The following is a 26,695-nucleotide window of genomic DNA, read 5'->3' on the forward strand; positions in this document are numbered from 1 at the left end:
TTGGAAAGACATGCTTGGTGTTCTAAAAGGCCCTTTTTGGAGATTGAAAAACAATTGTGGCGCTTCTCTGTATTTTGCAACTTATTGTAGTTGTTCTTGTAGTTGTTGTTGGGTTCTACGTTTTTAGAGCAAACTTAACGGAGCAAACTTTACGAAGTTGTGAACGAATGTTTTTGAATTTAATTTATCTGTGGACGTGTACACGTTTGATTGCACATCTTTTAAGTTAAATTATCACACGAATTTTTGCGAAGTTAAATTATCTGTGGACGTGGGCAAATGTTTATGAAGATTCATATAGTGTGAGTAGGATGATACATGTGATAAGGCTAACGAGTTGATGAACTTAACGAAACTGCGAAATGGGCATGAGGATTCGAACGTTTAAAGCGTAGATAGAACATTACATTACAAAACACAAGAGTTAATGGATGCAGAAAGAGTTGTCCATAAAACATAAGCAGGGTGATACAATTGTTCGAGTAAACAAACTAAATAGATCTGTGACTAGTTAGTGATCTTGGCGTAAATCCATGTCATTGTTCCTACTACAATGGCTGCAACAGCAATGTTGATAAGTTGTGCCCGAGAGTTATTTGCATCGGAGGGCTGATTGGGTGGCTGTAGAGTATCTTTTGTGGCAATAGTTGAGTTGTCGTTTGTCCCTGAGCTAGTAGCTTTGTCAGCAATCAGACTATTGAGCTGAATGAGGGCTTTGTCGAATTGTATTGCCTGTTTTTCGAGACGTTGTGTAGTGTAGATCTTGAATGAGTCCACATCTTCCTTTAGCTGATTATGTTTAGCATCTACCATGTTAACCTCGTCAACAATGGCCTCGTCAACCCATTTGAACAAGTGGTGCTCTGTTTTCCTCTGAAAGTTACAAGAAAAGACTAGTCCAGTACATTGGCGCTAGGAACTATCAGCAGTGTGTTAAGAAAAGTTGTTGGAGCATACCTGTACGCCTAATTTGCAACGGTAAAACCTTCGGAAGAGATTCTCCTTCGTCTGAGCCCCGAATGTAGTCAGCTTCGATCCACACCAACAGGTAGTTGGGATGCCAACAGTTCGACTCCTTGTGCTGGATAGTGAGGAAGAGGAGGAAGAGCTCATGTTTGCGTATTTGTTTGAGAATTTTGTAAAAACAAGAGGAAGACGTAAATAGAGAATATGAAATCAGATCTGGCTAGGGATTTTGGTAGGTGAGATTATTAAATAGAAACGAACTTTTGTTTGAGTTCCGGCTGCATTTTGGAGGAGGTTAACAAAAAAAAGTTTCATTATATTTGTTGGTCTTGCAAAATCAATTCGAGGAAATCGAATATTCTACATTAACCGGTTGGTCTGTTTGTCGACGTGAAAGTATGTTTATGTGGATGTGGATATAATATGTAAGAATGCATCATCTACAATTGACGTGACCATATTCTAAGCTATAGAAACACAATAAAAGGTAAGTAGTAAGCATAAGAAAGTTTAGATAGAGTTTGAAAGTGATAGAGAGCGTTAAGTTTTTGACAGAAACATGACGAAGAGCACTGCGTTACAACAGAAGCAGAATCCGAAAACTCCCAAATAGTACACAAAAAAAGGGAGGGAAATAGGTGATATCGTCTAAGCATCAGTGAACCGTGCAGCATAATATGAAGGCAAGACTATGGTCTTGTAGATGTCCATCGCATACTGCTTGCGTATGTTGTCCACAATGCGGTCTGTGATGCTGCTCATCTGAGGGGGTGGGTCACCATGGGCGTGCATCTCTAGGAACTTCATACTGACAGGTCCGCAGTCACCAGAGCGAGTGTTTGTGTACAGGTCTGGAATGCGTTTCCACATAAACGGCTTCAGTCCACGGAATTGGGTATGCTCACACATAGCGACTTTCTTGACAACGTAAGGAAGAGAATCGACCAAAGGCTTCATGAACTTCGTGACTCGCCTGACGCCGTATAAAGAAGAAAGAGGATCAAGTATTTCAACGAACCCCAAGTCTAGGTTGATTGCTAAGCCCACCCAGTGAGAGTCGTTCCAGAGCATAGGAGTGTAGATTGTGTGGACATCTTCCATCCACTTCTTACCGGGAAGGAGAACAATGTCGACCAAATTAGCATCCCAGACGAAAGTGTTTTTCTTTCTAGACTTGCTGAAATCGACATGGTTGTCCTGAATAATTTTTGCTAGAGTGGGTGGGGCGAAGGCTGCATGTTCCCTCTGTAGTATGTCTGAGTGTCGCGCGGAAAGCATGTGAACAAGCAATTCCATTTGCTGTGGGAAAACTGACCGTGAGTTTTTAAACAGCATTGAGACCAGGAAAAATGAATCAGAGATCGGGACTTACATAGGTTGTTGTCCATTGCTTTGGTTCTGCTAATTGGAGAAGAGATTTGTTGGAAAATTCAAATTCAAACCGGGTAGTATGGTATCTGCGATGCAAAAAAAATTGATGGGATATGAGGAACAATGTGAAAATGTAATAAGAGTGGTTCAGTGTTTGCAAAACTTACACGTTAATGTTTGCTTTAAGAATTTTCTCAAACAGGTCCCATTCCATCTGTGGGAGTGGGCTGATGAGGGCTATAGCAGGAACAAGTGGAGAACTGAATAATTCTTTGGCCAGATGGTTCTGTTCCATAGATGGAACGTGCCTCGGGGGATCTTTTGTCTGTGTGAGGTCGATAACTGCCTCATCATCACCCTGAGACTGTAATGTTTACATAGCATCATGTAATTAACAAGATGAACACAGATGAATTGTGAGTGTGGAAGTGGACAAAGAGATGGAAAAAACGATACCTCATCAGCTGGGGCAGGTACGATTGTTGGACGTCCTATCACTGGTGGAGAGGTTGAAGCTGTGGCTGCAAAAGCATTGGGTGTGGCAGTGTGAGAGAGGAAACCTAAACCACTATCATTACTCTTAGCCGGTGAGGTAAGTGGTGTAAAAGACAGTGGTGACAATCGTAATGGAATATCTGGCGCAGAAGATGGACCAATTGTAGAGTCGAATATTGGTGGGTTGGAAAGAGGTGGGTCTGGGGAGATGGGATCATATATCCTGAGACCATGACATAGAATGTGGTTAATCTCGGGGCTGTTGGGGTGATCACTTTTATCATATATAACAGATTTTGGCTCTGGTCGGTTTGATAGGTGTCTGTGAGGATGAGGTGGAACGATGGGCTGGTTAGGGGTTGTCTGGATGTCGTCCTCAGGAATCGTGTTGGTGGTATTCTCGTCAGGAGGGATCATCTCAGAGTCTGAGTTGTGGTCAGGGGATGTGTGGACGGTGGTGTGGTTGTGGTCGGAAAGGCCGTGGACAGTTGGTGTGTGGATGGTTTCCACACTATCAGGGGAGCTGAAAGGAGTAGGGGTGCGTGGGGGCGAGTCGTTTGGAGTCGTTTGAAGAGGAGTGTTCAGGCTTGCAGAAGCCTGACGTTGTAGATGAACTGCATACTGACTTATGATAGGTGACTGGCTGGATGGTTGCTCATCTGTCTCCATTGCATCCACATCCTACAACCGTAACAAAACAGACTGTGTAAGCAATAATAAGAGAAAGTGTTTGCAATGTATGAGAAACAGAGTTTGATTGAACAAAACCTGATCAGTTGGATGATCATCATCGAGTGGTGGTGCCTGAACAGGCTGATGTTGATGGTGAGATGTGTCGGGAACATCCTAAAATAATAATTTGCATTGGAAGTCATTAAAGAACTCTTTGGTTTATTAAAAAAGTATGGGTCGATATGAAGAACAAAAACTATAAAAAAATACCTGATGGATTGGTGCTTCATGTCTAGCCTTATGAGATGTCGCGGGTTTCTTGCTACGGGATATAAGTGTATGGAATGATCTTTGCATTGGATGAGATGTCTTCTTCTTTTTTTGCAAGAGTTTGTGCAGCTGCTTCATCTGCTTTTGAAGTTTCAACACCATTTCCGAGAGCTGTTCGTTGGTGAAACTGGCGACACTTGAACGTGTAAAGTACGAACTGATGCGCCTTTGCTTCCTTGAGGACGTCTCCTTCTTGATGACCTTCTTTGGTTTGAGAGATTGCTTAACCCGAGTCGGAAACATGCCCTTTCGATGACCACGAGCTTTAGGCTTAATAAGCAAAGGCTCGGTTGTGACACCAGCAGGCCACATCCCTTTGTTGAAAGTGAACTGATCAGCTATCAATTGTTCCATGTATATTACACAGTCATCCTTGGGGTCGTTGGGCCACTCTCCCCAGCCAGACTGCGGTTGGCTTTCAATAGGTATAATCGGTGAGACAGCAAGCTGAGACAGTGGAGCGTGCATAAGTTAATTAAACATTTTATGTTCAATATAAGGGCAGTAAGATATAATAATATGATGACTTACATCCGAGGAGAATTCAACACGGCGGACACCGATAGAATCGATGGATTTGTGTTGTGGTAGATAACCATCTTCTAAGTCCATGAGTGTGCGCTGGTCGGGTTCCGCAGGAATGAAAGATAACAGCTGGGGGATGGCGCGAAATGCCACCAATTGAAGTGTCAAAGGGAAGCTTTGAAGTCTGAAAGAGTCTTGTTTGAGCTTTCAAACAAGCCAAGAAACAGGATCGTTGCCGTTTTTGAGAGACGGTTTGGGGGGTTTCATGCATGAGATGGTCTTCACGAATGATTCTCTGCCCCAAGGAAAGGCAAAGAAAGTTTTGAGGTTTTTAAGCATCTTGACATATCGAGGAGTGGCGCGTGCTTGTTGTTTGTGAGCAATGAGAACACCGTCGACAATGATGATTAAAGCTATACGTATCTTCTTCCAATGTTCCATCTTCTTATCCTCTTCAAGCATCAGACAAAGTTCGGCAATCGTTACCATCGTCTTCTTCCCAAACAGTCTCTTCCAGACTTCGTCTTTCCCCGCAACAACTGGCTTTGCGGTGTCGGGGTGGTATCCTTCAGGGAAAGAGGCGCAATTCAGACCAGTCACCGTCCCAAACTCTTGAAGACCATAGCGGAGAGGGTTCCCACCAAAAACAGACCAAAGCGTATTTTTGGGTAGACAGACAAGCTGGCGAGTGAGAAATGAGTGAATGAGCTTAGCAGATACTGGACATTGACGGGCTGGTATGTCGAAAAGCTTTCCGAAACAAGACTCTCGAATTATTTGGAACTCCTTGGTGTCTCTAAGAACATGACGAAGGAAGGGGAGGATCTCCGGTGAGGAGTAGATGTTAAGACGCTTTGTTGGGAATCGATCTGTGGCAAATAATCGTGGCGGGAGACGTAGATCTGGTTGAAAAGACCCTGAAATTTGGAGCAGGGCAAGTAGTTAGTCTCCTAATTTGGACAATCAAAATTACAAAACACGGTTTCACCGGCGTAGATCTGGTGGCAAAGACCCTCTCATAATTTTGAAAAATTATTGGATGTTGAAATGAAAAGAAGGAGGAACAAATGCTGACCTGAAGCGTCTTGCGGTGAATCCGGTTCCGGTGTCGCCGTGGGTTTCTTCTTGGCCTTCTTTTTCGTCATTGAGTTTCCTTGAATTTGGTGTCACCGACGGAAACGATACAGAGAAAGATAAGAAATAGAGAGCTTTTCGAGAAATTAGGGTTAGGGATTTAGGAAAGTGAAAAGTGGTTTCTGTGTGTTTTCTAATTTCCGACAGAACACTAAAGAGTAGAAAAATATTATAAAAATATAATCATGGTTAGGTGTCTTGGGTTAGCCTTACCTTAGTGTGGTCAATATTGAGGGTATGCAAGACAATAACCACACATAAAGTGCTCCTCAAGTGGGAAGTGTCTCTTTATGTAATACATAAGACATAAAGTGTCTTAGGAAGTAAAAAAATCTTCGATGAATGTGTGTCTGTGAGGCTGATTAAACAAAGAAAACTAAAGGTTGTCTTCCTGATTTACCTTAAGAATCTCCGATGGAATTTACACATCCATCCCTATATTTATTTTCTAGAAACCTTTATGATTACTTAGGAAGACAGTGTAGAGGCTTGGATAGGTTCTTTGGCATTTGTATTTCAACAACATGTTTCTGGGAAACTACTGATCTTTTAATAAATAGTCTGTTTACGGCTATGAAACTTGGCCAGAGGGACAGAGGGTTTATCATATCATAATTTTTTTTAGGCAAGTGAGCATAACATAAGAAAATGAGATAAATTGAAATGTCAAAACTACAATGGAACTCACCCTGTAGTCTTATCAAAATACGAGTGCATTTGAAAAAAAACATGCATCATTGTCAGCCTTCAAATAACCTGGCATTAGACGGTGAATATCCAATAACTCCAAGAATTTTGGGTGGAAAGCATTGAAAGATATTTGAAATGCAGTTGATGCTGCAGTTGGTCATATATATAGAAATATTTGTGACAACTCGTCCCACCCACTAAAGACCCCATGCTCGCAGCCTTATAGGGCACCGACTCTAACCTCTCACCGTAGGAGAAAACACCTTTACCGGTAGGTTATTAATACGCTTGACGTTGCTCGAATCCAAGACTTCACCTTTTAACAACACTCCTACACGACGAGTTGTCACCAAACGATACAAAGCCTTCGCCTCTAGCATGTGACACAATTATACATGATCAGTTGATCACTATTATTTGGCAAAGAACAGATCGAATATAGCTTTATGATACTTGCTGCTGTGTTAATGATTTTATAAAGATTATGTTTTGCTTCTTAGTGTCACCAAAATTCAAAGATTCCTGAACCCATGTTTAACAAATATCATGCATGCTTCAAGAATCGGATTTTATATTTTTTTTTTCTTCCCAAAAGAATTCCAATACTTTGCTATCTATCAAACTAAACCAAGTTTTAACCGGAGCTGGAAATTTTGGAATGGGACCCACCAAGTTTCGCCTTCTTTTTTTTGTAATAAAGGCAAAAAAGAAAAAAGGAAAAGTTTACGCCGTCCGATTTGTGTAGCTTCTTCCAACTAATTCTTCTTCGTATTCGTAGCCGTGAAATCGTAAAGATTCCAACTTTCTATATTGAAGATGACAGACAAGTGCGATGAGGCTCGGGTTCCTCCTAGCGACTCGGCTACAACGAACGATGCTTCTCGAACGAGGCAAAGGTTACCTCTTTTCCCCTTCCTTCCAATCTCTACCATCTGATGCAATTTTTCGTAAAAAATCAATTTTTTTTATTTCTGCTCATGCCAATTGTAATTTGGATTTTGCATCTTCCCTGGATTGCTTCTTTATCCAATTTGCATCCTAATGTTGTGGCAGGAGAAAGAGAAAGTGGGATCAGCCCGCGGAGCAGCTTGTTGCAGCTGGAGTTGTGCTTCCTCGATTAGGCAATGCTGCTATCAATGTTCCTCCTGCTGCTACCAACACTGTTGCTCCATTCTTCCAAACCCCACTTCCAAAACTTATTCAAGTAATTCACCCTTACCCTGTTTTTTCAATGTTCAAGAAACCTGTTTAGGCGTCTTGTAGAGAGGATTATTGTTTAGGCAGGCACCTAGACACGCGTCTAGACTCGAGTTATAGAACACTGGATCTTTTAGAGCTCAACTCTTCTCTGAACTTAGCTATTGTTTGTTTATTTGAATCATGTCTTTTGGTTATTTGGTATCCGGTTATAGATTCGTTAGAGGACTGCAACTCTTACTCTCTTTTGGGGCTCAACTCTTCTCTTAGTTTAGCTATTGCGCTGTGTATTAGCTAGTGCAGAGAGGATATGTTATCGTGTTGTTTATCTGAATCGTGTCCTGGTTATTTGGTATCCGGTTATTGGTAGTTTTTTCTCTCGTTATTAGTAGTTTTACCGTATGGTTGGTACAGTTTCTTATTTGTTAATGCATGAGATTCCACAAACACCCCAAATATTGCCACTCTGTTTGTCACTTTAACATTATTGCATGTGTATACATACTGAACGAGCTGTTGGTTGTTGTTATTTTTCCTTTATATCCTTTCATCCTGTAATTCTAACATGATGATTCATTGTATTTTTTTTTTGTTGCATGTCCATCCAGGATGAGCTAACCATAGCTAGAGAAATCGTTATCAACGATGCTGAAGCTTCTCTTAGGCACAAGCTTACTAAACGCTCAACTCAAGAAGAAGTAAGCGTTTGTGGCTTTCTGTGCATAATATAAGATAACATTTGTCTCTTCTCGTGTTTTTAGCTTCTTTTTCTTCTTGCAGATTCAGAGGTCTACTGGTGCTGTGGTGATTACTAGGTTTGTCCAACATTTTTATCCACGGAATTTTTATTTTTATACAGTGATCTTTTCTATTTTGGATTGATGAATTTCGTTCTTGTAGGGGCAAGTATCGTCCTCCAAATGCACCTCCTGATGGTGAAAAGCCATTATATCTTCACATATCTGCTGCTGCCCATGTATGTTATCCTTTTTTATCTTAACAGAATACTAGTGAAAGGGATAGGTTAATAAGCTGATGATTTGTGCTTTACTGTGTGACTTAAGTTGCTTAAGTTTCCTTATGGAAATTATTGGTAATAGTGGTGTATAATGATGGTAGAAATGTTAATATGATAAATGTAGCATGTGATGGGCAAAAGAGTAAAACGTTTATGGCTAAAGCAACCTATGTATTACAGTAAGCTGTGAGGTTTTATATGACCTCTGAGCTTTGAGAATTTGGCCTGTTTTCTTACGCTTGTTATCACAACTGCAGTTAAAAGAGACTACAGAGCGAATTTTAGCAGTTGATCGTGCAGCAGCTATGATTGAGGAGATGATGAAACAGAAAACAAACTCACAGGTCGGGTTGGTTGGTTCTCCGACGGTCAAGGTAGAGAGTGTAATGTCACACTTCTTTTTTATAGTTATGAAATAAGGCCAGCAATAAACTGAACTATGTTTTCATTCCAGATGCTGAACACATGCGTTTATTTGGGTTTTGAAGCTGACCCATCATCTAATGTTGCTGCTCGTATTCGTGGGCCTAACGTCAGTCTTCTTTCATTCTCCTACTACCCTTTGTTATTTCTAATTTACATCAAAAGAACTGAATCTCTAGTCCGATATAAAATAGCTCAGCACCTTTCCTTATTTTATAACTTAAAACTGTATAAAAGAATCAGTAGAAGTGCTTGTCTATTGCTCTAGGTTTTCATCTTTGTTTTACTTTTGCATTATATTTGTTATGAATTCGAGAGGTTCTAATGTTGAAGCTCTCTCCGACATCTCCGTGCAACCGGGAGAGAACGTTTTTTGTGTTGTTGGTGGTTGGCTTTCCTACATGCAGGATCAGTATATAAATCACATTATGAATGAAACAGGAGCAACCGTTGTACTAAGAGGGCGTGGTTCAGGGAACCTTGAGAACCAACATGGTGAAGGTTAATTTTACCTCATTTGTGTTTGCCTTTGTCTCATCTTAAAGGTGCGCTTTATGTAATGTAATGCAGCTTCCTGTTTTTTTACGCATTATTGCAGAAGCACAGCAACCATTGCATCTGTTATTGTCTAGTAGCAACCCGAAAAGCATTGACGATGCAAAACGTTTAGCTGAGAATCTTATGGATACAATCAGTGTTGAATTCGGGGCTTCAAGGTTCGTTTTATCTTCCAAAATATCTTCCAAATGTTGCCATAGATCATCTTTTCGTCTTTACTTTTAGTTTTATATGGTTGTCTTACAAAAATTTGTAGGGTTTCCTCAAGCAAGGTGTATGGTGCTGTACCACCACCACAGCAACTGCTTGCTGGAGCTCCGATTCCTGAAACCGCACAAAAGCCAAATTTGAGTTCATCATATGGTTTGATGACATCGCCAAATGCTGTTAATCCATTTCCAGTTCCTCCAGCAACAACAACTCTGTATCCTCAGTTTCCAGTGTTTCAGCCTCCAGGGATCTCAAACGGTGGGCACTTGCGACCAAGTCCAGTCAGTTACTTACAACCTGCGGCTGGTGGAACTAGTTATAGTGGGTATGCCGGAATATACCCTCAAGCCACTCCACTGCAACAAGTTGCTCAAGTCCTTAAGCAATCTGTTACTCCTGTTGTCTCCACCGTGCCCCCTACTTTGTTGACATCTGCCGCCTTATCAAAGCCAAGTGGTATTCCAAGTAAGGAAACGGAAAGGCGTCCACCCCAGAAGCGCAAGTTTCAGGAGCTACCAGCTGATTGTAAAGTCCCAGCAAAATCCAAAGAGGTAAACATAACTTTTTCTGGAATTGCAATGGTTTTAGGGAGAAACGGATGGTTCGAAGCCCATGTTATCTTCCATAACTGAGTTATCTTGTGAGAACCTGTGTTTATGGTTGTTTGAAACTTGTAAGCAATAAGCAATGATCAGGTAAGTTTTTTAAATGGGAAAATGGTTAGATATTTTGGGTACTGTTGAAAATTTGTCTTCTGGAAGTTTAAAGGTTAAGTAGTATGTAAGTGTAGCTATCTTCATAAGCATTTGCGTGTGTGAATTTTTACTGTTTATAAAAGTTTCAAACCTGATTACGAAAACTTTTTATTGGGGAATTACAATTATCTTGGAAGTCCATGGTTTCTGATGCGTTCTTTCAGTTGTACTGTAATAGTTTTTATCCTGTGCTGACTTTTTCCCTTACTATTCCAGGTATTTTTCTGAACTTCTAAGAAGCTAACTAGCTGATTCTGGACCCGTGGGCCATTGGTTTGAATGTTTCACAGGGTATTCTTAATATTGGAGGCACCATGTGTTTGCAGTCATCCTTGCTTCAGTTTGGCGATCAGAATCAGAACCTTTTTACTTTTAAAACGTCCTTCGAAAGTCGTGACATGTCTCCCTTGTGTGCATGCTCCCATGTATCTACACTTACGTACCTTTCATTTAGGTTGGCATTAGGCTTGTATTTATGGTAGAATAGGCTCATCCTCCATAAAATATCTATGGTACTTTTAATTTTTTTTTATCTCCAATCAGTGTTTCTAAGGCAGTCTTTGAAACCAGCTACATCGTAATGATCTTTAACTTGCGTCTTTAAGGAGAGCTTATCTGATTGAAGATGTTATTTTAGTTCACTTAGGTCCTGAATGAGCTTGTGAAGGTTTAGCTTTAGGGTACATCTTGGTCCTGGATTTGAAACAAGCTTTACTCTCTTTGTATATTTGCATTATCACTATTTATCTGCCTATACAATTATCTAACTGTTGTATTGTAAAATGGCGATGTTATACTCCTATCATTTATTGCAGAAGTCCGAGTCAGCAATGGCAGGTGAAGTTGCTCCAAAGAATATACGTGAGCCAACAGCAAATGGAGTGGGATCACTGCCTTCACAACGATCCATGATGCCTCCTCCTCCACCAAAGACCATCCAACCACCACCTTCGAGGGATGTGTCTCCTCCATCATCGAGAACCATGCTTCCTCCACCACCGCGATTTACACCATCAAAACAACCTCCAGCTCCAAGATTACAGGAGGACCAAATCACTATTAAGAAACCAAATCCAGTTCCAGGTATAAGACTAGAATTAACCCACTCTGTTCTTGTGTAACTTAAGCATAACATATCATCAGATTTTTGATCAGTCACCCCCTGATGTTGCAGATACTTTAATAAAATTGATGGAGTATGGGGATGATGATGACGATGATGAAGACTAGACATTGACAGTGTAATGGTATGATGGAACCATCTGATCTGGCAAAACAAAATTCCAGGCTATGCTTGAAACAATAGAGAAGCCTTGTCCTGATATAAAGTTATAAGACATTAGCTTACATTTGTCTTGCAACCTATTACTATGGCTGATTTTGTGATGCCCCTTTTGTTGTACCTCTTTACGAATACACACCAATAGAGAAGCCTTTTCCAATTTATACCTTTTAATTCTATTAAATGTCAACCTTTATTTCACTAAAACATATTCATGAAATGATGAATATAAATATTACAAAGGTCAAATAAATTCAATACAAACATGTGTATACCAATAACATAAAGTTCAATCATCTGATTCACTTCATCTTCTGTAAGAATTGTTCAAGGATTTAGAAGAACCAGCAAAGAGATCCAACAAGAGCTTCTCAAGATCATCAGTACTGTACTTGATATACCTCTCACTCACATTGTTCTTGTGTCTACTGTAAAACGTCCAGTACGCTTGAATCACCCACATGGACGCCTTCGTCCTCACATCTTCTCTCAGCCTCTCGTCCGAGATCAGCCACCCGGTCTGCGCCTTGTACACTTCCTCAAACGCAGTGTTGAATCCTTGAAACCTCTCCCTCGGCCGCAAGCTTCTTGAACCTGAACCAGAGCCAGAACCTGAAGTATCATCCTTGAGGAAAGACAGGACAGGAAGCCAGGTGGAGCGTTCGTACTCCGTCGCTTGCTGCTGAAACTTCCACGTATGCTTTCTGTTCCACTTGTCGCCAAAGATATGCTTCAGCTCGGACTTAAGCACTTTCCTTGTCATGTAATGTATGTTGTTCAAGAGAAAGATGTGCCTCAGAGACACATCTCTGTACAGCTTCGCTTTCTCTTCAAGATTAGCTTCAAGAACAGATGTAATAGAGTAGAAATGCTTAGTCATGGCCAAAAACTTCTCCGGCGAAGAAGAGTTCTCGTAAGCAGACTCTTCTTCAACCACCATCGCCGGACTAATAACATCCGGCGACGGTGGTATTGAGAGATCCTCCACATCATCATGCTCCATGAGAAGCGAGTCTAGCGTCTGACTAAAGTCCGTCAACGCCATGAGGTAGTTCATAACGTAGTTAGTAAGCGGGTGGACCGCTCCTCCAGGGAAAGGATGAGAGGAAACATCAGAGGCAATAGCGCTTTTGAACTCGAGGAACGTCGCTCTCGCGCATTCCCCGAGCCTCCTCATCACTTCTCTGTACTCTCCCCTCACGGAGGAGCCGAGCTGATTACCTGAGAAGAGTACATCAATCTCAGGTAATAGCTCGGAAGCCAGCTCATACATTTCAAGAATCCTGAGGAGTTTCTCGGGCTGTCGCGGCCCGAGAGACACGGCCTCACCGAAGTTAAGCAGCTGCATCACAGGAGCCTTCACTGTATCGACAAAACACGTTACAGACTCCTCCTCCTCCTCTTCCTCCCCGAAGATCTGATCGTTCAGAGACTTCTCGCTAACTAAGTACACCTGCACGATGCTTCTCATCACCCGAACCCATTTCTTGATGTTTGTATTCAACGTAGCCCAATCCATCTTCAACACATCTTCAATGCTCAGCTTCTCGACCTCGTGGTGGTAAAGAAACTCATCAAGAGCCTCTTTTCTAACCGTTGTACACACCTGGAGACACTCCCGGTCGTACCCCGAAGCAACCATGGTGCTGGCAATGTTCTTGAGATCTGATATAACCTCAGGTCTAACCAAATCGATTACTATCTCCTCTGAGTTTCTCCTGCTGCTTCCTATGATTAAATCCTCAGTGGAAGCAGCACCGAAAGAGCCTTCTTCAATGCAATGATCAGACCTAAAGGAAGCGTGTTCGAGCTCGAATGGTAACTTGTTCTCCGAGAGAAGATGCTTGAACTCGTCCTCAAGCCTGGCCATTGCCGTTTGGAGAACGTCGTGAGCTTTCCTCAGAGAGACCTCCTCTGTTGTTCCTCCGTCTATCAACACTCTCAGCTCGTTCACAGCGTCTAGAAACTCGTTCCCTGCTTCTGAACCCAAGTCCCAGATCATGGTTTCGTCGACCTCGCGAGTCATGATCTTCTCGCAGACAGCGTTGAGTCGTGTCTTGATCTCATCTTCCTCGTATCTATTATCATCCTCAGAGTTCACCACCACTACACGAGACAGCTCTGATGAGAGACTCTCTAAAGCCTTCTTAGCGTTTCTAGTGAGGCTCTTGCCAGATCTAAGTTCATGAACGAGATAGTTCGCGGCAGTAATCAACTTCTCTTCTCTATCTAACTCAAACTCTCCCATCTCTCAGATAAGCTTAAGGCCTAAAAAGGAACAAGCTTTAAACCGTACAGCATTCAAAAAGCCTAGAAAATGGAAGAAAGGTTGAGACTTTGAAGTGGGAATTTAGTAAAGATTCATAAAGGAGAGATCTTTTGGGGAAGAAGAACAAACCCACTTTGAAGATAGCTCGAGAGCTGCCTTAACTCTGATTGAAATATTCAGACTTTCTTGGGGGAACACTAAACTTTCCAGGAAAGTCTTCTCTCTCTCTTCAAAAATTGCCTTATCTTCGTTTGTGTTTTTGGGACTGATATTTGTTTTTGCTTTCTCTCTCTCTCTTTAATAAGACCAGACCACAACAGAGGAAGAAGAAGATTCAACGGAAGACAATGTCTACGCTGTTATTTTATTTCTATTATTATTGTTTTTTTTATCAAGTTATTATTTTTGTCCACAATTAGTTAATTAATAGACTGATGGATTATTATATGTAATTAATTTTTGTTAAACACACTCGGCTTCAAAACAAGTGCACAGAAAAACACAACTGGCGTTATTATGAAATAGTAGTAATATTTAGTATTGAGTGATAATGCAACATTAGTGGTGTTATCATGTAATCGTGCCGATTCAAATGAAAACAGGCAAGTAGTTGAGGACCGGAATATTTATATAGGAAAAACAACATATTAATTTCGTGGTCCAAGGGTCAAGAGGACTCAAGGCTACTCTCACAACTTGATCGTTGTAGGTTTCACATTCTAATAAAATACTAGAACTTGATTTTGATTTGATGAGCGCTTCCCCACGGATATTTGATTTAACTTATATTCAATGTAAACTTATAAAATGCTAGCTTTATAAAAAAAATTCATATATATTTTTTTATGTTTTGTAGTTTACATATATAGTAGAATATAATATTTTATTATAAAATTTATAATTTAATGTAATTTGATGTAATATAGGATAAATGTTATACTTATTTAATACAGACGATTTAAGTAATATTCACATAATATTAAAAATGGTTAATATATGAATATCAATTTGGTTTGATAAACTTCAGAAATTTAATTAGTTACTTTAAATTAATTTTAAACACAGTGGCATAATCCATAAATAAAAAAGTACAAAAAATATTTAATTTATTGTAAATGCAATGATTAAATGTGTAAATAAAAAGAAATAATAAAAATACTGCTATTTATATTTCATAACAATTTTCATTTATTCATGTTTTAAAACAATATCAAAAATATTCCAGTTTTAGTAATATATATTTGATTACTCATAACGTGTTCAGAAATTAAAGATTGTTACAAATTTATTAAGTTTGAGCCCTGTTGAAGTTGCGGCTATGTATCAGCTTGTGGAGAAATAAAAGTTTACTGAAACTTTACCGTATCACACACGCATATGATATTTCAGGTACTTTAGTCAAAAGCAAAAATATATCTTGGTTGACTTTTGTAAGTCAAGTCCATAAAAATAATGTGTAGTATTTAAGACTTTTAATAAACTGAGTAAAATATATCAAGACATATAAGAATTGGTAGAAGAAGAGAAATTGTAAGATAATAATAAATTAAAACAACTTTAAAATCTTATAATATTAATACAAATTACAAAGTTGTAGAAACAATATATTAGTGAAGTGCCTTATATATATCATCACTTCATATAACAGTTTCGTTTCTTTTTTCTAAATATATATATTCTATATGTTTTTAAATAAGTGTCACTTTGATTTTTTATATACAGCTTAAGAAATTGGCGAAAATATATGTAAGTATACTTTTTAGACAATAGTATTTGAAATAAATAATTTTTTTTTATAAAATCAATGCAGTTTTTAATTAATTTTTAACTGAAAGTAAATATAATTTATATTAGAATTGTAAAGCGACATTTTTTTTTGTAACAAGAGGAAAATGATAAAAAATGATACTTGTTATGAAATAGAAGGACTAATAGTTTCGTATTTCAATCGAAAATTTGAACCACTCCATTTGCATGTGCTAGAACACGATCCTACTAATTATTGCTATTTCGATAACTATACAATTCTTAATGACTTAATCTTTCGCACATATAAAGAGGATTGTAATAAAGGTAAACATGATGTAATGTTTCATTATCACTATTTATGTTCGAAGCGATTTTCTTATATAAATCTTAATTAAAAAGGGCCACAAAGTGTGTGATACTGATATAGGCTTATAAACAGTAGTTTTTCATTAAGTTTAGTTTCTCATCACTAAAAAAACAAAAACAATTGAAAAATAAAAAAAAAGGATAAAATAATTGTTCTCGAAGAAATTTTAATGTATTTTTAGATAGTTACTCCCTCCGTTTTTTAATATAAGTCGTTTTAGAATTATACACGTGAATTAAAAAATCATTAATTTTTTATATTTTCTAAACAAAAACATCATTAATTATTTACCTAACCACAAATCAACCAATGATAAAATAGAAGGTATATTATCATTGGTCATATAACATTAAGTGTTAATAAATTTTACATAGAAAACCGAAAACGTCATATAATTTGGAACATAAAAATTCCTCTAAAACGACTTATATAAAAAAACGGAGGGAGTATTTTACAAGTATCATTCATATATTATATCAGTTGCTTTTAAAATATAATCCGTAATATGTAACTAAATATTAATATTTTTATCTTTTCAAGACTCAAAAACTATTGTAAAACGAACTTAGTGCTGGTGTTCATCAATACTGCTGAACAACCAAACGAACCAAATCCATACTAGAAAAATAAAAGGTCCATGAAAACCAAATATCTCTCAGATGCTTTGGAATGGAAACAAATCATTCCATAGGCACTGTGCACATCGTTCTTTAATTAAAGAAAGCATTTTAGTATTGAGTATTTGAGTGATAATGCAACATTGTAATCGTGCCGATTCAAATGAAAATAGACAATTTGAGGACCGGAATATTTATATAGGAAAAACAACATATTAATTTCGTGGTCCAATGGTCAAGAGGATTCAAGGCTACTCTCACAACTTGATCGTTGTGGGTTTTGCATTATAATTAACTACTAAATTTTGATCCGCGCTTAAAAAACGCGGGTATTTTTTTGGTGACCATAAACTCAAATATTAAATGAATTTATATTTATTATTAGATATCTAAAATATTTTAAAGATGTTCTATTATTATTATTTTAGTCCGGTACAATGTTTTTATTGAGTTTTCATATCCGAATCAGACTTGTGGTCGAACCGTAAAATCTAGTAACTCATATATAGTGAGATAAAATATAATAAAATGAATATAGTAAAAGTATCTGAAAATAAAAAAGATCGTTATTAACCCACTGAGAAAAATATAATTTGCTTTTTGTTTTATAAATTTTTGATATATTAATATACATTTGACTTGTATAAGAAATTTCTTTTAACAAATATTGTTAATTTTATTTATAAATATATTAATTATCAATTTACCAAAATAGTGAAGCAAGTATTATTTTTTTTCCTTTTTTTAATTTTCTATCAAACTATTATCAATTTTTTTAAAAAAAAAAAATCAGTTTGTGACAGATATTTTATTATTAGAAATCCATACAATTTAAATAATGTTACATTTATATGTATTTATGTATAAAATGGTCTTCATAATTTGGGATTTTGTAAAAAAATGGGTCTAAAGTTAATTTGGTTAATTTTTTTTCTGTAACAAAAGTTAATTGGATTTATAATTTTATTTTCTGAATGGGTTGTATCAGTTAAATTATATTTTTTAAATTAAACGCCCAAAGCTCAATTAATAATATTTATTTTGTTGATAACAAAGTGAGATTAAATAGGAACAACATATAATATATAAGGAAGACAAAAAAAAAAAGGGTCCAACAACCTTTTATAAGTAGATTTTTAAAGAGTGCTTCCCTTTTAATAGTATAGATTTGATGATTACTCGTATCGTGGGCAGAAATTAAAGATTGTAACAAATTCATTAAGTTTAAGATTAATGTTTGTATAATACGGTTTGAATTTTTGAAAACTTTAGTTCAATAATTTTAGATTTATAAATAGTAGAAAAAACAAGTTAGCTGAGTTTTCAATTTTTGATAATATATGATTTTATGTTTCGCAGTAATTGATTACTTATATTAATGTTAAATTTCGTATAGTGGCGTTGCATTCCTAACAATAAGCAAAAAGAAAACATAATCATTTAGCAATTATTCAAGCGATTAGTAATTGAATTAGTATCCAATCTGAAAGTTTGTAGAAGAAAGCAATTACTGTGAGTTAAAAACTTAAGGATTGACCCAACGTATGAAAACTTTAGTATATGTTGAATTTGTGGATATGTATAAGCTTGTTGAGAAAGAAATGTTTACTGAAACTTGACCTTATCACACACGCATATGATATTTAAGTATTTTAGTCAAAAGTAAAAATATAACTTGGTTGACCTTCGCAAGTCAAGTCTATAAAAATAATATTTAGTATTTCAAAATTTTAATACATGGAATAAAAAATATCGAGAGATATAAGAATCGGTAAATAAGTAAATGGAAGATAATAGCAAATCAATGCAACTTTAAAATCCTTTAGCAACAATCACAAAGAAAAAATACTTTTGGAGACTGCCTTAGCCTTAAATAAATCATCACTTCATAGAATAAATTCGTATTTAAATCGAAACTTTGAACGACTGCTGCATGTGCTAAAACCCGATCATAGTAATTATTGTTATTTCGAGAACTATAAATTTCTTAATCGCACATGATACTCTTTAAGTGTATGATCAATCTTTAATCATATATGTGGTGGATCCACAAACGTAATGATTTATCTCAAAATGTAGAACCTAGTTTATTTCGATGGTAGAAAAAACGATCCTCTGCTAACCAGATGAGATATTTATTTAACTTTCTTTTTCTTTGGGAAAATAATTGGATAACTCGTTTGATATGAAAAGAAAGAAACCGAAGGCACCCCTCTCTTTCAAGAGGATTCACATTGGATCCATAGGTTTGTAATGTTTTATTATTACTATTCTGGTTCTTGTGGACAAGAAGCATACACTTGGGGTTGTAGCTACCAAGATACCAACTGTGTCATAATAAGCTCTAATTATAGTCCCAAACTTGACTGGACATCCTCTACTAACGTTAGTGCTAGTGTTCAAAGCCATACAAAAAAGTAAAAGATGGTCCACGAAGAATCAAATATTTCGCAGATGCTTTGGAATGGAAACAAATCATTCTATAGGGCCTAGGCAAGATTGTTGCTTTCTTTAATGTACAGAAAAAGAAACAAATGTATAATCCTACGAAAGGTGCACAAAAAACAAAATAAAAAGGTATAATCCTACGAAATAGAAAATATAATCTTGATTCTTTTCCAATTTACTCAAAAGCAGTAAACGGCCACCTCTCTCTGATCTCAATCATAGAATCCTATGTTGGTTTTCTACATTGACTTGGTCGGTACGTTAACATTTCCCCAAAGAAACTACTAACTAGACGACCTTGGCCTACCTTTGTGACAAAAAAAGGGGACGACGTTGGCCTACCTATACCAACTAAACAAGAACGAATGTATAGATAATTTTTTTTTACTATAAAAATCTGGAACCACGATTTAGAAAAAAATGATGTTTATACACCTCGAGTTGTGACATTTGTTCCGAATGAATACAACAATTTGGTAAACATACTTGTCCCAAAGAGAGACCATAATGGTCACAAGAAGGGAGATGGGTTTACAACAATGTGCTTTAAGGGATGTGTCACGTCACGTCCACCAGCATGCTTAACGAACTCTGCAGGCGTTAGGAAGCTACCGTGGCACACACACAATCCTCACCTCCTGACCTTTCATGTACCGATAAAGAAACCCATCGATCTTTTTTCCGTTGGGTCCTTCGCCTGTGGTTGACACGCATGGCATGTCTTCTATAATGTTTCTAGCCGCCGGCAGAGATTGAGCACTTGATGGGCTTGTTTCTTTGGACTTGTTCGTTGTTGCTTCAAACACAAGTAAATGTCTCAATAACACAACTCCGAATCACAAGACCGACACACAAACATAACCTAAAAGGTCACAAAGCCTAGAAGATTCAAGAAACTATTGTGGTACCTTGAACAGGAGGAGGAGGGGCGTTGTCGAGTTCGGACAAACCAGAGGAACCACTTCCGGAAGATCCTTCTTCTACGATCTTGTCAGCTTTGTGTTTCTGATCCCTCGCGTTTCTCTGCTTCTCTGACCTCTTTCTCTTAGCCTCAAGCCTCCTCAAGCTCTGCAACTCCTTCCTCTTCCTCAACAACTCTTCCGTCTCCACCGGCAACGAGAAAGTCCTACTCAGCTCCGATCTAACATCGTTGACCACGAAGTCAGGAATCGAAGGTGACCGCACGAGCAGCCTCTTATTGGCAAGTGGGTCCACACCAAACCTACCGTTGAGAGAAAGCCCTAAGTCTAGCTCAATCTCTACCTCTCCTTCTTGAACCGACAGTTTCTGTTTCTTGGACATGAAACTCTGCAACAGATCTCGTCGGGGAATATTCCGGTAGATCTCTCCGTTTGCCCTTTTCTCAGCTTCCGACATGTTCAACATATTCTTGATAAAAAGCAATTCAAGTACCAAGAAAATTAAGAGCTAATAACAATTTTCGAAGATTCTTTTTATTTATAAAATTCCCACACAAATTTATAACAATCTCCAGAAAATCTCGTACGAACACTATAAAATATAAATTATGGGAAAAACAATTAAATCCAAAAAATTAAGAGCCCGAGAGAATTTAGATAGATAGATGAAGCGAGAGAGATTACAATCTTACAAGCTGTCTTGTCTAATTGAGAGAAACTTAATATACCGAAAGTACCCATTATTTGGTGCATTTAACGACACGTGGAATCATGGAAGACTTCTGTCAATGACTTTAGAGCACCCACGTGGCTTTCCCAAATATTCAAACACATCGATAAACAAAGACCAGACTCGTCGCACAAAAATAATACACATGTCATATTCTCAGTTGTATTCACGTTGTCAGATTTGTCGCAGCTTCAAGTCGTCACGTGTCGGTTTTCTAGTTATCTTCTGCTTGGCCACGTTCCCATTATGTTTTCTCTCTTCTCTCTTTGGACAAGTTGATTTATAGAATTTACTTGGTTGTGATTTTACGGAAGAGCAATAGCATTTCCCTTTCGATTTCTCTAACTTAAATCTCTTACAACTAGTTTGACCAAAAAAAAAACTCTTACAACTTATAGTACTCTTTCTGTTTCATTTTAGTTATCATTTTAGGTTTATAGACACATATTAAAAATATTTAATTTTACATATTTTCAAAATAAAAAACATCATTATCAATACACATAACTATATTTCAATCAATAGAAAAATGAAATATTCTTAGCAAAAAAAAATTTCTTAGAAAAAAAAAGAAAAAAGAAATAGAAAATATTATCAATAAATTTTACATTAAAATTCTAAAACGACATTTATTTTGAAACAAAAAATTATACTCTATAACAACAATTAATTTGAAACAGAGAGAATATTATTTAGTTAGAAATTCATATTAATATTTATTAAATAAGAATTTTGACATAAATAGAAAACTTTTAAATAAAATAAATTATTTGATCACTAAGAATGACAACAGATCAGATTCAGGCCACTCTTAACCCAACTTGCCAAAATCTGTTGGCGTCATTCCTCTGTGTGTTTGACACGTTTACGTTCCAGACATTCACACATTTGTCTTTCTCTCATTGCATCACAACAGCTAAGCTAAGCAAAGCAAAGCAATCAAACCAAATTATGAAGTGCACAGACAAAAAAAACTCTGGAAAGCGATATATTCTGTCGGAAAATGATAGTCAACAAAAAAAACATTTGAATTCTAATACTTTGTTACGTGTAATTTACCAAAAAAAAGTAATATATACAGGGCCGGGAAAGATGGTGCTTAGGCACCGCATTAGACTAAAGAATTAAGGGCATAATTGTGACAATCCATCCCGTTTTCTCGGACCTCCGCGAGCTCGTCCTGTAAGAGTATTATTAAAATGTGAGGTCTTAGGTTCGAAGAATATTAAGCACATCAGTAATTTATATGAGAGAGTCAGGAAAAACTCACATGTGAGGAGTTAGGATCGGTGTCCTACAGGACTATTAAACAACGTCCGCGGGATGGGTTGTCACATAAAAATTGATTTTTTGTGCAACTTTGCCTGTAGACTCTACCGATCCCATGGACTCCAGACTCACAGTCCTGCAGGTTACCGATCCTAACTCCTCACATGTGAATCCTCACGGACTCCCCCAGTAAGTTATTGATGCGCTTGGCATTACTCGAACCCAAGACCTCACTCTTTAATAATTCTTCCACATGACAAGATGTCACCAATTAATTTATATTTCAATTGGTGGCAGCTTGTCCTGTGTGAGAATTGTTAAAGGGTGAGTTCTTGGGTTCGAGTAACGTCAAGCGTATCAATAACCTACATGGAAAAATCAGTGAAGATTCACCTATGAGGGATTAAAATTGGTGCCTTACAGAACTGTGAACCTGGGGTCTCCGGGATCGATAGGGTCCATAGGACAAGTTGTCGCAATAATACTGACAAATCGTTCCACGTATTTTATGATTATGTGCGTCTTTCTTAAGTTTCAGGATGGGGGTTCGACTTTGAAGGGACGCCAGACATCTTTAACTTTAGGTAATTATTCATAATAGGCCGGACCTATAAGGGAAAAATATATAAAAAAGTAGCAGATAATGGAGAAATGATCTCACAATTCCTTGCAGCACTCAATAATATACTTTGTTGCTAATCCATGATGTAGAAGATATTAGTTAAAATTTACTTACTTTTTACCTAATCAAAGTTGTGTGTGTTATTTTCTGTTTTTGACTGGAATTTTAACCCGTAAAAAATTAAATTCAGTAAATTTAAAACATATGCATATTTGTGGACTTCTCTTTTTTTCTTTTCTTTTCTTTTGAGCAAACATATTTGTGGGCTTCTTATTTTTGTAAATCTAATATTAAGGTGCAAACTGAAGATCATCACACAATACTACTTTTCACTAATAACCACTATCAAAAGTTTGCAAGGTTACAGTTGCAGGCAATGATAGAAAATGTTTAATCTTTTAACCAATTATTAAAAGCCAAATAATAAAATGTTTAATTTATCAAACCATTTTGAAATAGAAAAACAAACAAATCCATCTCACACTTTTTCAAACAAAGGCCTCAATTTCCACAACACCAGGCTCATCCCTCCTCTCAGACATAGAAAACGCTTCGTCACAGTCAATGAACACAGTCTCACAGCCAACCGGTTTTCCCCACCCAAATTCCGACCCGTATAGACCAAACCGGTTCGACCCAACAATTGACACGGTCTGCGTACCCGGTTTCACGGTCATCGTCCCATCGATATACAACTCGCAAAGCGCTTCAACATTAAGCGAACCAACATCGTCCCATCAATATACAAGAACACGAATCTCTAGCATGAGGAGGAGCTCTCTGAGCTATCTTCAATGCTTGTCTGTAAAGTGTAAGCACTCGAGCTCTGAGAATAAAGCTCTGCAAATCTAAGGCATGAACCAAAACAGAAGCTCTAACAACATCTATGTTCATTTCAGCTACGCTCATGCACCAATTCTCTCTTCTCTACCAGCTTTTCTAAATGCGTATATGTATGTGCATACCAATGGCCTCTCTATAAAACTCCCAAGATTCACTTGGTTTCGAAATAGCTTCTTGTCCAAAATGGTTCTTCTTGATGAAATCTTGAACTTTTTCAGCTTCTACTAACTTCTCCAGGTGACGTCTCAGATCACCACCATTATCTGGATTATGTATAAGACACTGATTCAACAAATCATTACCAAACCACTAAACTAATATAAAGCTGAATCGAAGGGGATAACAATTAGGGAGAGATGAAAGTTTTTACTTAAGGATGTATCTGTCTTGTTCTGATTGTTGTATGAATGTGGGAGTATCACTGTATATGATCCAATCTCTGCTCCATTAGTAATCAACATTTTGCTAAAGGGAACTTAAGCCAAACAAGTGACAATCCATCATACATAATGAGACTATATTCTCCCTTAGGCGACAGTTCTTTAGCAAAATACTTAGAAATGAACGAAATGATAGAATACTAGCAAAATATAACATGTGCAGATTACTTGCCAGAGACGTTTTTCATAAGATATATATAACATGTGCCAATCGACAAGTGTGTGAAGTTTTACTAGCAATGACAGCTTTATTTTCTCAGATCGTTATAAAACTTCCACAAATTTCAGTATACCTTTTTCTAAAAATGTTTTGGTAGTGAATTTATTTCTAAATTAAGGCGACGTAAAAGAGGACATGATTGATCAATTGCATGAAGCTTTGATTCCAAAACGATTATCTGCGCTTCCAACAAAAACGGTTATATCTACGAGTGTTTTTTTCTATATAATGGCGGTGGAAGTTGGTACCATAACTCAAATTTGATTCTAATAAGGATTATAAATTGAACACTAAACATTGTGTTCACTGTTTAAAAAAAACACATTGTGTTCTATAAGAAAGATTTGACAGATTCAGAATCTTTTCTTTAAAGTGTTCATTTTCCTAGTTTAGAATCTAACTTGAGTTTTGGCACCAATTTTCAAAAAGCAATTACTGGGTAGTAGTGAAAACACTCGTGGATATAACCTTTTTTTTTGTTGGAAGTGCAGATTATCTAACATGTGAAGATGTAGTGCTGACTGGCTTGAGAAGCTATCAGAAGTGATCATGATATATGCCAAATTAAAAGACGTGGTAGTACAGGAAGTAGTACAAGAAGTGGTACATGAAGTCATTCAGGAAGCTAAGCTGTGAGGCGACTACTGAAATACAGAAGTGGATAACATGGGCTCGACTTATACAAGCCAAGACGTGGCTATTGAGTTGGATAAACATCTTAAGTTATATATTTAAGATGAGGAAGAACTTCCTTATTCTTAAGAGAAGAAAAAGGAAAGATTGCTAAAAGTCCTAGGTTTAGGGTTTTGGCAATCAGATAAATACCAGGAGGCCGTCAAAGAAAAAAGGCACGCGCCCAGGGTATTCTTGAGAGAGGCACACAGGTGTGTGGCGTCGTCCCACCAGGCAGATGGCGAGATCTGTTGGTGGTTTAGTTATAGAGAACTATGCTCTTCATAATAACAATGAGTAGTAGTTGCTCTAACCATTGTAAACTAGATAAGAGTGGTAGGCACAAGTGTGTGTGCCGGATACCATATAGCAATTGTAGGTTCCGGCCTTTTCTAGTAAATGGTTTCTGGACGTGGTCCCGGGGATGTAGAAAACGAACCCCGTTAACAAATCTCTATGTGTTCTTTACTTTATGCTCATACATGTTATACATGCACTCGAACACATACTAGCCACAATATGCATTAACAACATGTCCCTTTTCGTGGAACTTCAGTTTGGAAAACTTTTAGCAAAAACAATTTTTTTTTAAAAAAAAAATTATGTTGACATATTTTAGGTTAAGATGAGATCTGCTTAAAGATTACTCTCAAAAAGATCAATAACGTTGACCTCCTTTTCTGTAAATTCAAACAAGAGACTTTTGAGATAATAAACCCAAAAAACCTCTAGCGAGTTGATGTTTTTCTTTACCTTGTTATCAAATATCCGGCTGTTCTTGCTTTACTTTTATAGAGCAGAAGCAAGCAAATATTATTAATCATGTACAATTAACAACAAATTATAGATACATCAATAAGCATATCCGAAAATAAATTAATCTGCATATATCTGGTGTCTTTGATGACATTCTATCACGGCTATTTGCAAAATTTATCCGTTTCTTGTTACAAAAAAAAAATCCGATATACAAAACAGTTTAGCAAATAGTGTCGTTTTACAGTTAGCAAATGTTAAGAGTTTTAAACTTGACCTAAATAAAATCGATCTACCTTTGTAGTTGTATTTAGGTGAAAACGTTTAAAACTCCCGAGGACCATCATGTTATTTACAAACATCCTAGGACAAGTTTTATATGTAAGATAGATTCACCCTTGATTAACAACTCTTGTTCTTCCTAGCAAAATACTTATTGGTAATTAACAACGCTAGTCATGTGTACTTGCAAACTCTTATGAAACATCCAAAAAATATTATAGGGATCTGTAACAAAATATCAAACAAAGAGAGCGTGGCTTATTGCCCGGTTCTCACGTCTCTCTTCTCACTCGCGTGAGACGTTGTGCATGAAGTTGAAGTTTCAACCAGTGAAGCTCTACAAAACGTTCAAGCCAGTGAAACTGGTAGATCCATGATATCATATCATGTATCTATGATCTATCCAGTGGCGGAGCCAGAACTTTTTCTTACCGGGATCAAAATTAGGTAATTAAATTTTATCATTTACTTTTTGGTATGTTTAAATTTTTGTGGGATTAGAAATAATATTTTTATGGGATCAGCACATTACTTATCTACAAGAATACATATATTTTAAAAAATGAGATGGGGTCAACTGACCCCTCTACTCCCTTCTTACATCTGCCCCTGGATCTATCATATCATAATAGATCTCAGGATAAATCGTATGCACAAAGAGTTGGCTTAGGAGACAATAAAAAATTGGTTTTAGAAGTAGATATAAGAACATAGTTGAGAGAAAGAAAGATAAAAAGTTCTTAGTTATGAGTTCTTAAAAAATTATGAAATACTAAAAATACACATATTATTCAAATAGATGATTAACTAAATTAAAAAATAAAATAAACATAAATAAATAATTATAATGCTAATATTTTTTTTT

General features: G+C 37.0%; 4 protein-coding genes across 12 annotated transcripts; 1 reads left to right on the forward strand and 3 right to left on the reverse strand.

Moving 5' to 3' along the window:
• Positions 1-507: 507 nt before the first annotated feature.
• Positions 508-1,113, reverse strand: LOC103854327 (uncharacterized protein At4g04775). Its single transcript, XM_009131268.2, has 2 exons — positions 958-1,113; positions 508-873 (listed from the first exon to the last, which is right to left on the reverse strand). The coding sequence occupies exons 1-2, from the start codon at positions 1,111-1,113 to the stop codon at positions 508-510; spliced, it is 522 nt and encodes a 173-aa protein (XP_009129516.2).
• A 5,791-nt stretch (positions 1,114-6,904) lies between these two features.
• LOC103854131 (protein RIK) lies at positions 6,905-11,793 on the forward strand. Of its 6 annotated transcripts, none has more exons than XR_004455318.1 (13): positions 6,905-7,079; positions 7,237-7,387; positions 7,989-8,078; positions 8,161-8,195; positions 8,281-8,356; positions 8,656-8,772; positions 8,853-8,930; positions 9,229-9,322; positions 9,420-9,537; positions 9,636-10,140; positions 10,635-10,798; positions 11,160-11,427; positions 11,519-11,786. XR_004455318.1 is itself a non-coding variant. In XM_033284848.1 (13 exons), exons 1-13 carry the CDS (start codon positions 7,000-7,002, stop codon positions 11,572-11,574), a joined length of 1,803 nt encoding a protein of 600 aa, XP_033140739.1. In that variant the 5' UTR covers positions 6,905-6,999; the 3' UTR covers positions 11,575-11,793. The 6 variants fall into 6 exon arrangements, 4 of the variants coding, with proteins under 4 accessions (XP_033140739.1, XP_033140740.1, XP_009129284.1 ...); XM_033284848.1 differs by having other exon boundaries at positions 10,635-10,769; positions 11,519-11,793; XM_033284849.1 differs by having other exon boundaries at positions 9,229-9,316; positions 10,635-10,769; positions 11,519-11,793.
• A 44-nt stretch (positions 11,794-11,837) lies between these two features.
• On the reverse strand, positions 11,838-16,198 carry LOC103854132 (exocyst complex component EXO70E2). 4 transcript variants are annotated; one of them, XM_033284847.1, is made up of 2 exons: positions 14,025-16,198; positions 11,838-13,894 (listed from the first exon to the last, which is right to left on the reverse strand). In XM_033284847.1, the coding sequence occupies exon 2, from the start codon at positions 13,872-13,874 to the stop codon at positions 11,934-11,936; it is 1,941 nt and encodes a 646-aa protein (XP_033140738.1). In that variant the 5' UTR covers positions 13,875-13,894; positions 14,025-16,198; the 3' UTR covers positions 11,838-11,933. The 4 variants fall into 4 exon arrangements, with proteins under 4 accessions (XP_033140738.1, XP_033140737.1, XP_009129292.1 ...); XM_033284846.1 differs by having other exon boundaries at positions 14,029-16,197; XM_009131044.3 differs by having other exon boundaries at positions 11,838-13,936; positions 14,025-14,334.
• A 3,248-nt stretch (positions 16,199-19,446) lies between these two features.
• On the reverse strand, positions 19,447-26,596 carry LOC103854130 (ninja-family protein AFP3). Its single transcript, XM_018656353.2, has 2 exons — positions 19,985-26,596; positions 19,447-19,872 (listed from the first exon to the last, which is right to left on the reverse strand). The coding sequence occupies exons 1-2, from the start codon at positions 20,460-20,462 to the stop codon at positions 19,685-19,687; spliced, it is 666 nt and encodes a 221-aa protein (XP_018511869.1). The 5' UTR covers positions 20,463-26,596; the 3' UTR covers positions 19,447-19,684.
• Positions 26,597-26,695: the final 99 nt, after the last annotated feature.

This window comes from Brassica rapa, chromosome A02 (assembly GCF_000309985.2).
Source record: "Brassica rapa cultivar Chiifu-401-42 chromosome A02, CAAS_Brap_v3.01, whole genome shotgun sequence".
Classification (NCBI taxonomy): domain Eukaryota; kingdom Viridiplantae; phylum Streptophyta; class Magnoliopsida; order Brassicales; family Brassicaceae; genus Brassica; species Brassica rapa.